Source organism: Uloborus diversus, chromosome 3 (genome assembly GCF_026930045.1).
Source record: "Uloborus diversus isolate 005 chromosome 3, Udiv.v.3.1, whole genome shotgun sequence".
NCBI lineage: Eukaryota > Metazoa > Arthropoda > Arachnida > Araneae > Uloboridae > Uloborus > Uloborus diversus.
In genome coordinates, this window is record NC_072733.1 from 3,048,930 (window position 1) to 3,061,685 (window position 12,756).

Genomic DNA, 12,756 nt, shown 5'->3' on the forward strand with positions numbered 1-12,756 from the left:
AATAAACCTTATGTACTATCAAACTACGATTTTCTAAATTACATGCAATTTATAATGAAAATATAAATTAATTCATAAAAACTCAAATGAGGTAGTGGTTTATTTAATAACTTTACCCTCGTGTTATAATCGTTATGACTCTGTTCCAAATTAAAACCTTCAATTTCATAGCATCTTACTGGTATTATATTAGGTTTAGTATTTAATTCTCTTGAAATGTTAAAGATAGTTTATGTCCATATTCAAAGCATATTAGTGCATAACGTTTATGTACTACATTAATTGGCCTTAAGTGATTCAAAGAAGAAAAAATTAAAAATAAAGTCATGAAAACTGAATTTTGGAATGAAACATTTTATGCGGGGGGGGGGGGGGGGAGATCGAGCTTTCCAATTTCCGGGAATCTTCTAAAAGTTATTTCTTTATCCGCCCCTGCTTTAACCTTCACACGAAATGCATGTGCAAGGAGGATGTAAAAAGAGCATTTATAAGTGGATGAGGGTAAGTTTCATAACTCTTTGTTTTCTTTTTGTTAAATTAATTGAAAATATATGTAAGCTGTGAAACCATTATAATACTCAACACAACTAGTTCTTTTAAATAAATCGATTTTATTAAAATAAATTACAAATTTGTGATACTCTATGGTCATTGATTGACCAAGAATTTTTATCATATTTGACTCCTTGATTGCCGACTGCCTTGTCTAGTGGTCAGAGAAGTCTAACTGCGGATGGGGAGGTCCTGGGTTCAAATTTCGGCTTGGGTATGGTTTTACTTTCACTCCTGTCCTTTTTTTGTGTTGTTGTGCCGTGAATGGTTGCCTACGCTACAAAGGGGTCCTTATGGCATATGCATACAGTGGAAGTTGGATTTCACACCAAATTACGGTACAGTTGGAAAAGTGAAGCAGCAGAGCCTGAAGTGCCAGCTTAGCTGGCACAAGACTACAACTACTTGATTTCATCTATGTCATAGGGAAGGTGCGATAACTTCCAATGTTTGATTTCTCTAGGTATTTTATTGCTGATCAATAACAGGGGAACAGTCATTTTGGTGGCCGGATATTGGGAACTGATTTCGTATGAATTTGGTGCCCCGAGTTCAAATATGACATCAGTCTTTGCCTAGGAACTCACATTTCTGAGATATAACATTGAAATATATGTGACACTGGTTTAAATTACATAATTAGATGGGGAACAAAACAGTGAATTTTTATTCCTATTGTAATATACAAATAATCAGAACTCAAATACCAAACATAACAGTTAGGCTGTTGGCCATGGGCACACAATTTTTAAGAGCGCCCAAAAGACTAAATGTAGTAGTTAGTCTATTATTTAAGAAAAGGAAGAAAACTCAGGCACTCACCTTTATTTATTTACCTTTTTTTTCACATGTGTAGGATGCTCCCCCTTAACAAATATTTTGAATGAGTGGTGCAACACCTCAACACCAATGAAACCACCACCCCTGGTTCTCCATTTATGTTAAATGTTTATAAGGTTTGGCTGCAGAGGACCCCTAAAAAATGTTTGTTTAGGGTCATCTCCTGTATTAATCAGGCCCTAAAAATGTTATATACAAAGATCCAACTAGTCACAGATCACTCAAAGCGAGTATATGCAAAACATGAAGTTAAAAATTGATCTTAATTTGTGGAAGCGTTGTTACTAAAATTGCCAGATATTCACTCCATGTAGTGAATTTTCCTGAATGTAACTGGACTGCAGACTGACAATAGGGCAAATATGCTGGAAGCAGTCCTTGTTTCAGAAGCGTATACTTGCTTCAGGAATGCGAAAAATTGAATTAAAACTGCACACTTTGGGTAAAAACGCAGCACTTACGTGAAAAAGTAGAGCTGCTAGAGAAAAAATAATTTCATATTTCGATTCAGAGCCCCAAACTTATCTAAAAGCAGTTCTCAAACTCTGGGCACCAAAGAAAAAACCTTATTTTGTTCTCCTGTGTAATCTGCAATAAACTAATTGATAGATTTTCCCCCTTCATATGTCATCGACACCAAATAATTCATAACCCAATAACTCTTAATGCAGTAATTCTTGTCCGATTATTTTGACTATTTGAAGTTGTACATTTTCTCATCTATTTTGGCATTGTTATTATTGCAAAGAAAAATACAATAACTTTTATCAAGCAATTTCAATCTACATAGAAACATAGATATTCCAACTTTTAATAGAACAAAAGAATGAAAAAATATTAAAAAACAAAAACAAACATATATATTTGATTAAGTTTTATATAATTTTCAATGTGTACAAAATACTTTTAGTTTCCAGTTTCTATTTTTTATTAACATTTAACAGAAATCTTTTTGGGACATAATTCTTTTATTAGAATAAATTGAAAGCTGATCTTGCAAAAAAAAAAAAAAAAAATGTACAAATATTATAACAATCTAATTTCACACCAATTTCCTTATTGCACTTAAGTTCTGTAGCATGTAATCCAGTTTAACTTAAAAACAATACATGCTTAGCAAAATAAATATTTAACTGCTATGCTTAAGAGATTCATGTTAAGCCTAACCAATGAACACTTTACCCCACGTTACTCCAGTTGCTCAAAAATACTATCTTAAATAATCCAGCTTAGCTGTTTATGAGGATGTGTTCTTGACACACATGTAAAACTTTCTGCCCAGTCAATCTGATGAAAAATCTTTTAAACATAGAGAGGTGTTCGGATTTCAAAGTATATTTCATAAGCAAACAAAACAACTATTTCCACTAAAGGAAGTATTGCCAGCAATACAATTTAAAATAAAATTCCTCATTGTGAAAAAAAAAGTCTAAGCTAAAAAATGTACACTCATTCCTCAATTTATTTAAGAAATATAGCTTTTTATTTGATATATGATCACTTTACCCCATTGACCCGAAACCTAAATCACTCAAGAATGTTTGTGGGGATTGAATATTAAGATGTTCCGAGAATTCCAATAAAAGTCTGAAGAATGAAAAACAACTGACCATAAATAAGGTATGAAGAAATCTTCTGGCTGACCTTCTTCTACATATTTGAATTTCAACTCTGGAAATTTCTTCATTTTATCTTTAGACCACTGCAATGACACACACTTAATTATTTCAGACACTTCTGCAACAGATAAATTTTGTTCCATTGATTCCAAATGAGATGAAAAAAATAATAACACAGAGTCAATATTTTGCATAATATCTTGAAAATTTGAATTTGATCGAAACATGCTGAAAATATTTTTCTTGTACAAGATCGTGTACAATAAATTTAAATTATTTCGAAGCTGAAAAGTCAAGCATGAATTTAATATTTCCAATAGCATCCTAATCACTTCATCAAGCACAGAACAATCTTGCATTAGATCAGAAGGTAATAATTCATCTTCATTTTGCTGACAAACAACCTGCGATGGATCTGTAATGCGCAGATGTCTTTTGCCCATATTTTCTAATAAACTAACAAATTTTTGACAAACATATGGATGTAAATCTTGTAAATATGCCGACATATTAGCTAAAGCTGCTAAACAATTAGTATGAAGATATTTATCATGCATTCTAGTCATATTGTACTGAATAATTCTAATAAGAACAAGTATGATCAAGCTTCCAAGAGTAATTTCAGATAGAATTCTTTCAGTGTACCATGAAATGTTTTTTATTTTTATAGAATGAATTTGTTGGTCGAAATTTTCTTCTTCACTGAGAATCAACAAGATGATTAATGCCATGTATATCAAATGTGAATTCTTTTCTGGAACATTGTATAATACCTTCAAGAGTGGAAGAACTATGTCAGAAATTTCAGAAGAAAACATGACATAATGTCGAAAATTGGCATTTTGGTGAAGTAACAGATATAATAATAATGCGGTCTGATCATCTTTTAAAGTACTGCACAATGTTTTGAATAAAACATTGTAGTCAAATTTGAAGGCTGCCACGCTGTCACTTGTTGAGGTATCAATTCTCTCACTAGCATTTCGAAACGAAAATAAAGCAGTTCGATATGGATTTTTTACATCTTTTTCACTGGTACAATGATTTACTAATATTAATAATAAAAGTAAGCACTGGTTTGCAAGAACAGGTCCTGATGATGAGTTACTCACTGAAATCTTTTGTGAATAATTAAATGTTAAAACATTCCAAATACCAGCTGCAAGACCAGCAATTACGCTGCCACCTTCACTAGAAGTTAAGCAATGAGGACATTTTTCTTGATTACTATAATGTTGAAGAAGCATTTTTACAAGTAAAAATGAATGAATGGAACACTTTTTTTGCATAATGACAGAATACACAAGGGATAAATGGGCAGGTCGAGATGAAAACATCTGAACAGATAATAACGTAATCATTGCATTCACAGCCTCAAGAGTGATGGCATATGTATTACTATCCATGTTAATATCAACAATTATTTCAAATAAAGCACATATGATCGATTCTATTATTTTTCCAGGTAGAAATTCATTGCTAGCATTAGACTTACTTTGCGGAGAATCGTCCAGATGTTTCAATAAACCTTCTTCTCCTAGTGTTTCAATAAAATACTTCAAAATAACTCGTAATATAAATAAAGAATTATATGCCTGCCATATAAATACTTTATTTTCACAATGAACAGCAGCTTTTAGTTCGGATGAATGCATGAGGAATACTTTAATGAGGGCAGAAACATTTCCGGACACAGGATTATTTTTTAAAAGTGCATCAAGCATAGGGCGTGTGCTATCTTCCAACAGCCGAAAGTCAGCACTTGAATGGGGAGGTACAAAAGTGAAGGATAAGAATTGATTCCAGAAAGGATCATTTGGAGTAATGGATTCTTTGTTTGAAAACTGCTGTAAGTATTTGTTGTCAGCAAGTTCATGCAAGCTGCTACTTGAGGTGCCCATATCTAGAGGGAGTAAAAACATATATATATATATATATATATTGGAAGGAAGTCAGGTTTACAAAATATAACAGGGTTGGTCTTTTTCCTAGCAAAATGATATTTTTGCCAGGATAGCGTAAAACTAGAAAAAAAAAACTGGTAAAAACTGACAAAAATTGAAAAATTGGATGGAAAAACTACACAAAAGAACAAAAAACTTTGTACATAATCCATTAAGACATAAACAGACAATTGAGACTTAATTATGTTTTACAAATGCTAATAAGAATATAGTGCTCGAATAAAACTCTAAAAAGGTTAGAAAAAGATAACATCAAAAAATTCAGTTGAATATAAATCAACACAAATTCCTATTGTTCAGATAGCATAATCAAATTTATATTACACTTCTGGTAAAAACTAACTAAAAGGTAAGAACTTGCTAGGTACTTAATAGTTACTAATGTTTTAAACCAAACTCAAGAGTTATTTTAATGCTACTTAACGCTCCAGCTTCTTATGTTCTGCATACAAGGTATTTATTAGAAAAGCATTTTACTAAAACAGTACCAACTTAACACTTAGATTACTGTTTCAATGATGCGTTGAATAATATAAATTTAACAAAATTATTATCATCATATTAGAGACAAAATAATCAAAGGAAAAAAAAACAAGCTACAGTTGACCCCTGTAAATAAAGCACACGGACATTTGTGTTTCATTTTTGCCACTTTGGTTAAAATGTATTTTGCCAGGACGATTTTTACCATTTATTTCCCTACCTTTGGCATAATCGTAACAACCCTACTAAATAATATAAAAAAGGTAAATGTAGCAAATGAAAATAATATATTAATTGATCCATGCTAAAATTAAAACTCCTTAAAAGATACTGGATAGCTTTTGATTTTCTATAGTTTTTGTCACAATGTGTGCAAAACTTACATTAATTATTTATTCATTGGCAAAATTTTCGAAACTTTGCTAAAAATCAGGATAACCAATTTTCTAAAGACAAAAAGGCTTGTTGAATAGATTTAAGCGGGTTGTGGGCCACGAATTTCTTTTTATTACAAGGTAACTATGGCCTCAGTTATAACAAAAGAGTGCATTAGTATTTAACCTTAAATTATAACTGCTAATTCTAACCAGGAAACCGTAGGACGTAAATTTTCGGTATTGAACGTAAATTGTTCAAAAGGACATAAACTACTGCTCTTAAATGTAAATACAAAACAATGATTACAGTTTTAAATATGTAAATTATAGGTTACATATGGGCAATTGCACAAAAAAGTGGATATGAGGGTTGAAATTTAAAAATTGTTACATTGCTACAAGTAATACATCAATTAAAGCTAATAACATAAGGTTTATGAAATTATAAAGAAAATTCTCATAAAATTAACTTTATTATTTTTTTAGCCTAAAGTTAACGTAATATAACAAACTTGTATTTACGAAAAACATAGTATTTTCATTCATCCAGGAATACTATTTTTGAGAATTTTGTATGTCTGTGTGAATATTACTATTTGACATTTGTCTAATCCTTTGGAACACTTAATTTTTCATGACAAAATATTTAACAGGATTTTTAGTATAAATAAAGTTATAAGATCTCGCTGTCACACCCGTCAGAAAAAAGATGCTTAAGTTACTATAGCAAACATGCACTTTTCCATGAAACTTTCCAAAGTTCTAATGTTTGCAGGTCTGAATAGGAGTACAATGTTTAAATTTGATCAAATATTTATTCTTAGCAAAATACAGCTCCAAGTTTTGCCGAATAATGAAAATTTTGTGGAATAGTCGCATACAAATTTTCGAATAATGACATTTTAGGAAGACAGATAGTGACGTTTCATTGGGCGCCCCAGAGTAGGAGGTTGTTGAAAGAAAAGGAGTATTAGTCAATGAAATCGAAACATATGAAGACATTTCTATTAAAATTTTAAAAAGTGGTGGGACACTAGTATAAAAATTAAAAGTAGGGAGACGCCGCACAGTGCGGCAAAATCCGAAAAGCTGGCCAAAACCTCAAATAAACTTAGATTTTTTTCCAAAATTGGTATATAGGGGTTTTTGAGATCACTGATTATAAATCTGAAGTCAAAATTACTGTAAACAAAATGGCGGATCCAATATGGTGAACGCATGTGTGAAAATATGTAAGGATTTTAAAGAAATTAATAAATTGCGGTTTTCGAAGTTGCAGCTTATAATAATCAATATCTGATGCAAAATGAAAATATTTTATTTATTATATAAAAATATTTTGAAATTAAGGAATTAAAAATATTTAAAGAAAAAAGGGTACAGATGTGATATACCCCCCCCCCCCTTGGCGAGGATAGAATTTTTAGCTCATTTCAAAAATCGCCAACGTTGGCGATAAAACTTTTTCCGGTAGCCCTAGTAACCCTGCAGAATATCCCTGGGAAGTACAGATGTGAACTAATTCTTTTCGCACGTGTGTCCGTGGAGGTAGGTGCACATATGTTCCGCTCTTAGGGGGATTTTACCACGTGGTGTTGTTTCGTGCAATATACCTTACAGGAATGCTTATTTTGTGTTAGTTTAAATTCAGTAGTTGTGTTTTGAAGTAAAAACATTAGAAAATGCCAGTTTCTTCAAACTTGAAGGTTAATTGAAAGTCAACTCCAACGTGGTGTGTATCTGTAACGTGCCATTGTCATATGATGTATTGTTTTAGACTGAGTGTGAATATTTATACCATATAAAAAGGTAAGTTCTTTATTTTAGAATTCAAAAAAAACCTCTCACTTCCAAAATTCTTTGTTTTTACAAATCCTTGAGGGGTTCTTGTAGTATACATAACTGTGATCATACTCCGACTGTAATGTATATTAACAGTCGGAGGGATAACTGGCGAGCCAGAGGTCTCATAGTACTTTCGTAATGAGACCGAGGCAGGGGTCTCATTACGAAAGTACTATGAGACCGAGGGCTCGTATCCCAGAGAAATGATGAAAAAAAATTAATGCATTAATTTCGACTTGTAATTAATATAATAATTTATTTCATTGTATTTTAATATGTTTACAAAAAACCCCGGCCCTGTACATTTTTGAATCATATATTCGTGATGTTTTTTGTTGTGCTTTTATGTTGTTTTTATATATATTGTGTTCTGAAGTGCTTTGATCATGTTTTCTTATCTGATTTTTTCCTGTTGGCGCTAAAAAAGCATCGCTAAGAACGATGTATGACATATGTCGTCATACATCGTTTTCTTGGCGACCCTTTCTTGGCGCCAACAGGAAAAAGTCGCCAAGGGTGGGGTATATCACATCAGTTCCGAAAAAAGTAATAAAGAAAGGAAAAAAATTACAACAAAGAATTAAATAATCCACTATTATACTGGGAAATAAAATACATTTTATCAATCAATTACAGATTCGGAATTAATGTCAAAATCTGTTTCTGAATTGTTGTCCTATGTTGAGCTACTTTCGGTTCGCGTTCTTGTTGTAATGGTTACTGTAGGAGAAAGTAATAATTCTATATATATTTATAACTTCTATAACTGGGATAAGATCTTTTTTTTTTTTTTGTGGCAATTTTCTAATATATCTTCCATAGTTTTAGCTCTCGAACATTTTCCATGAAAAATCTTCGCAATATCTTTGTTTCTGTTTCCTTGCACATCTTCTGATAATTGACCAATTGGTTCTAATGCATGTGCTATTATTTGTGGACCGTGAATTATTAATTTGTGCATCAACGTAGGCCTGTAATACCACCGATATAATTCGACAAATTTCCTTGCAGTTTCTACTGTATAAACTTGAAACTTTTCACAACCTATCTTACGGCAACTTGAAACAACCTGCAGAATCACATAAAAGCACTTAAATAATATAGCGTTTAATAACACGTTAGGCAGCTAATGGCAGTTAATGTTTACGAATTTCGTAAGATAAGTGAACTAAAGCCCTAAACTTGAATCTTAGCGTTATATGGCGTTTCAAAATCTCTACCATTACTTCGCTTTTGTCAAGGCACAGAATTTTAATTTGTTTTACATGGATAAAAGTGAAATTTCTATCATATCAATGTAAAAACATTTTCTAAATACTCTCAGAAATCGTTTCCATGTTTTAGATTAAAATGTAGACACTTCACTTTAAAAATTATAGACTTTATAATATAGCCTTATTTTTGTTTCGCTCTAGCAAAACGCGTGCGCTCTGCATGAAATCTAACTTTCAACTGAAGGGCACAAGCGTTGGTATGAGGACAGACCCTTCTCCTTTTGAAATTTAACGCAGCAGTTATCCCTCTCTCCATCCTATGAGCCAAAATTTCCCGAATCAAATTTTCATTTTTGAGGTTTTGGCCAGCTTTTCGGGATTTGGCCCCACTGTGCGCTGTCCAGGATTTTCTAGGCTGGGTCTACTTGAAAAACAAAACATCTGAGGTAGGAGTGCTTTTTCAGAATTTAGTACAAATTGAAAATACTTACTTCAGAAACAAAACAAATATGCATCATTCCAAGACCAAAAATTACCGAAGTCTTTCAAAGATAATTTAGCTCTTTTCATGTAGATATTTCGTAAAGCTATTTGTGGAAAAACTTTGATATAGCGGAGGAATTTTTAGGCAACCAAAATTGCATGATTTTATTTCAGTTGCCTGTGTCCGTGCAGTGAAATGAGAACTTTTTCATATTTTTATCAAGTGCTCAATTTCTGTATTGTTTATTTTATGGCAGCGCTTTAGGGGATTAAGAGAGCTACATGAATACACGTGAAGTTCTAACATTTCTACTCAGTCGTATTTTTTTAGAACACGTACTCCAAAACGGAGACACATTTACAGAAACGCATCAGTAAGTTTTATGATACAAATCACATCAATAACGGAAGTTTATGAGTAACGATTTATAAGTACTACCTACCTTTAATTTAAAACAAAACAATCTTAATGGCACAGCAAACACACAACGCAATAAAACTCACAACACTAAAAGACGTGAGTGACGGTGGATGTAGAAAAAAATCTGATAATTCAAGGAATTTGATTGGCTTGAACAATTGTTTGCCTCACTGTGGAGTCTGATTGGTCTTCAGGATGACGTAATTTTTGTGAAGGTTAACTTTCTACAATTCCGTTTTGCTTTTCACTGGGCGTGTTCGAAACATGGTTTGACGAACCTCACCGGCGACCGATGAGTAACCGGTAGGTAACCGCAGCGTGTTCGAGAGCTGCCGGTTAACTGGTTGCCATGGAGTCTTTCCCATAGACTAGACCGAGCTATGGCAACCCTTTTGCTGCTCATAAACCAAACCATGTGACTGGTGGATATCCTAGCAACAGCGGGCGTTAATCGTAGCAGACGATCAACGCCAGCGCGAAATAAAATAAATAGAATTGATGGAACACGGAAGAATGATCTTTTATGGAGTCCGATTTGTAAATTTGTTATTCTAAGTTGTAAATATTTTGTTAATATAGTGAGTTTTTCGTTTAGATAGTATTCACCAAATATCCTAAATAAACAAACAAACCACTGACGTAGATCGGAAGTAGCGAGTCTTATTTCCAGTTAAGCGCCAATCTCCATTGTTAGAGATAGGTGTTCATAGCGAAAGCGATTTTGTTGTGCTTATTTAAAAAGCAGAATAATGTCTTCTGCGTATTTCAATGCTTTAAATAAGAAAGACAAACTTAGTTATTGTTAAAAATTATCTTTCAATGGCTGTGACCTTACCGATCCTTTAGTAAATGGATGGCGAATCTATTGCTAACGATTGATGTTTACAGTGTTCAGGCAATTTTGTTTTCTTTCAGTTCTAGGTAGAATTATGTCTTTTGCGTATTTTAATGCATGAAATGAGTATAATAGGCTTTGCTATTCTCAAAAATTGTCGATCAACGGATCTGATTTTCCTGATCCTTTAAATACAGAAATAAGAAAAAAAAAAACGAGTGTTCGTTTGTCGATCATTACCGCGATTTCAATGATAAGCATTTATGAATACCTCCTAAACAGAAATAAAGTTGATACAAAGTCTGCTTTCAAGAATCACAAATCTACTGGATTGCAAGTACGTTGTGAATTGTAAATCCTATTCTTAAGTTGAAGCTATTTTTTCAAAGATGGAAGCTTTTCTGCACTGTGTTCACACAGAATGGCTATGATAGGGAGTTTTGGTGTCATATTCAATCAATTCTCCTGTTGTAGCTTTTCAGTTCACACGCACTTATTACAGGTGCTACCTAATTTTCAGGTTTGATATTTAATATATTTTATTACATACTTGTTCATCACTTTTTTTTTTTTGTTTAATCAACTTACTTCTGTAGCAAGTAGGCATAAAAAAAAATTGAAAGATAACAAAATTTAAATTTAATCTCCGAGTGCTTTCTCCTGCGTTAAGATTGCTTTGAATGTAATACCAATAGCTATACTATGATACTATACTATAACTTTAATTAATGTGTTTGTTTACCGATTGTCGAATATCTAAATTCGTTTACAATTAGAGCGCCTAATATTAAAGTACCGTCAATAACTCGAAGTCCCAAGAGACGGGCTAAATGGTTCGAGTTATTGATAGTTCGAGCTATGGGAAGTTTTTTTTGTCATGAGGTAATGAATAGTGGTTCTTTATTTTAATCACACAAATCAAACTGTTTGAAACCCGTCAGAACACTAGAAACTTTCAGCTTTGCAGGAAGCAAGTAAAAAATTGTTCAGGTTGAGATTTTCTAATAATCAATTTAATATAGATCAATATAGATCTTCACACATTACAGTAAAAATACAAAGCTGATGAAATTAAGGTGAATGTTTCCCGCTCGTAAATACCTCGCACAAAGTGTGTTTACTACATAATATTCATTAAGATTCAATCCTTTCGCTTTAAAGCATTGGCTTTGATTCGACGATCAGGACCTTTAGAAATTTGAACATCTTTACTTCTGACATCTTATTTGCTCCTGTCCTCATGCTGTACCCGAAAGCAGAACAACATCCCCTCTTTTTACGAAAATTTTGCGCCTTTGAAATTCATGATTAATTTAAAAAAGTCAATCAAATTACAGATACGTAAACAGAGCAATTCGTCGTAAGAAGCAATACAAATAAGACTTCCGCCGGAAGTTTTGAGTGACCCCGTGCAGCCCTGCCACCTAGTGTTCAAAAGAGTAAGCGTGGCTTGGAATTTGGTGAATTGTGCATTTGCTTTAGTCAATTTCAATAACTCTCTAAGCAATAAAAGATGCAAGCGACCAAGAGGAATCAGCAAACGGTAAGATTTTTACGGACAGTTTCAATTTAAGATACCGATTAGTACATTTTTGCGTTAACGCAAAACGTTTACGCCATGTCGTTCACGCCAACGCTGACAGCTTCAAATGAAATAAAAGTTACCGAAAACTGATCAAAAACTATTACTAATGTCAAAATAATGCATAACTAAAAGAAAAACAGTTCAATCTCGGCACCTGGAAGTTTTTTTTAATGAAAACACATTGTCTTAGAATTCATGTCGAGTGCCAAACTATAGATAATGCTGCCATCTAGCAACCATGCTGCCAAAGTCTTCGCCAAGCCCTTCCACTAGTCACATGATACATCTATGAACCAATTTTCTTTATCAGCAAGAATGAGAAAGCTCGGTCTACTCTTATTATTAATCTATGGTCTTTCCGATGTCGTTTTATGAGCCTCAGCGGTTGATCTACCGGTCGACCGCAACTCTAGCAGGTTGATTGGTTGATGGAACCACGTGAAATTTTTAATCAATTATATGTATTTTTTACCTGCGTATTATTCGTCTGCGTTATGTTTGCGCTGCGCAAGTAGCCGGTGATCATACATTTTTTGAT

General features: G+C 32.9%; 1 protein-coding gene across 1 annotated transcript; it reads right to left on the reverse strand.

Annotated features, from left to right (window-relative positions):
• Positions 1-612: 612 nt before the first annotated feature.
• On the reverse strand, positions 613-9,897 carry LOC129218115 (dymeclin-like). The gene is made up of 2 exons (XM_054852317.1): positions 9,821-9,897; positions 613-4,914 (listed from the first exon to the last, which is right to left on the reverse strand). The coding sequence occupies exon 2, from the start codon at positions 4,910-4,912 to the stop codon at positions 2,924-2,926; it is 1,989 nt and encodes a 662-aa protein (XP_054708292.1). The 5' UTR covers positions 4,913-4,914; positions 9,821-9,897; the 3' UTR covers positions 613-2,923.
• Positions 9,898-12,756: the final 2,859 nt, after the last annotated feature.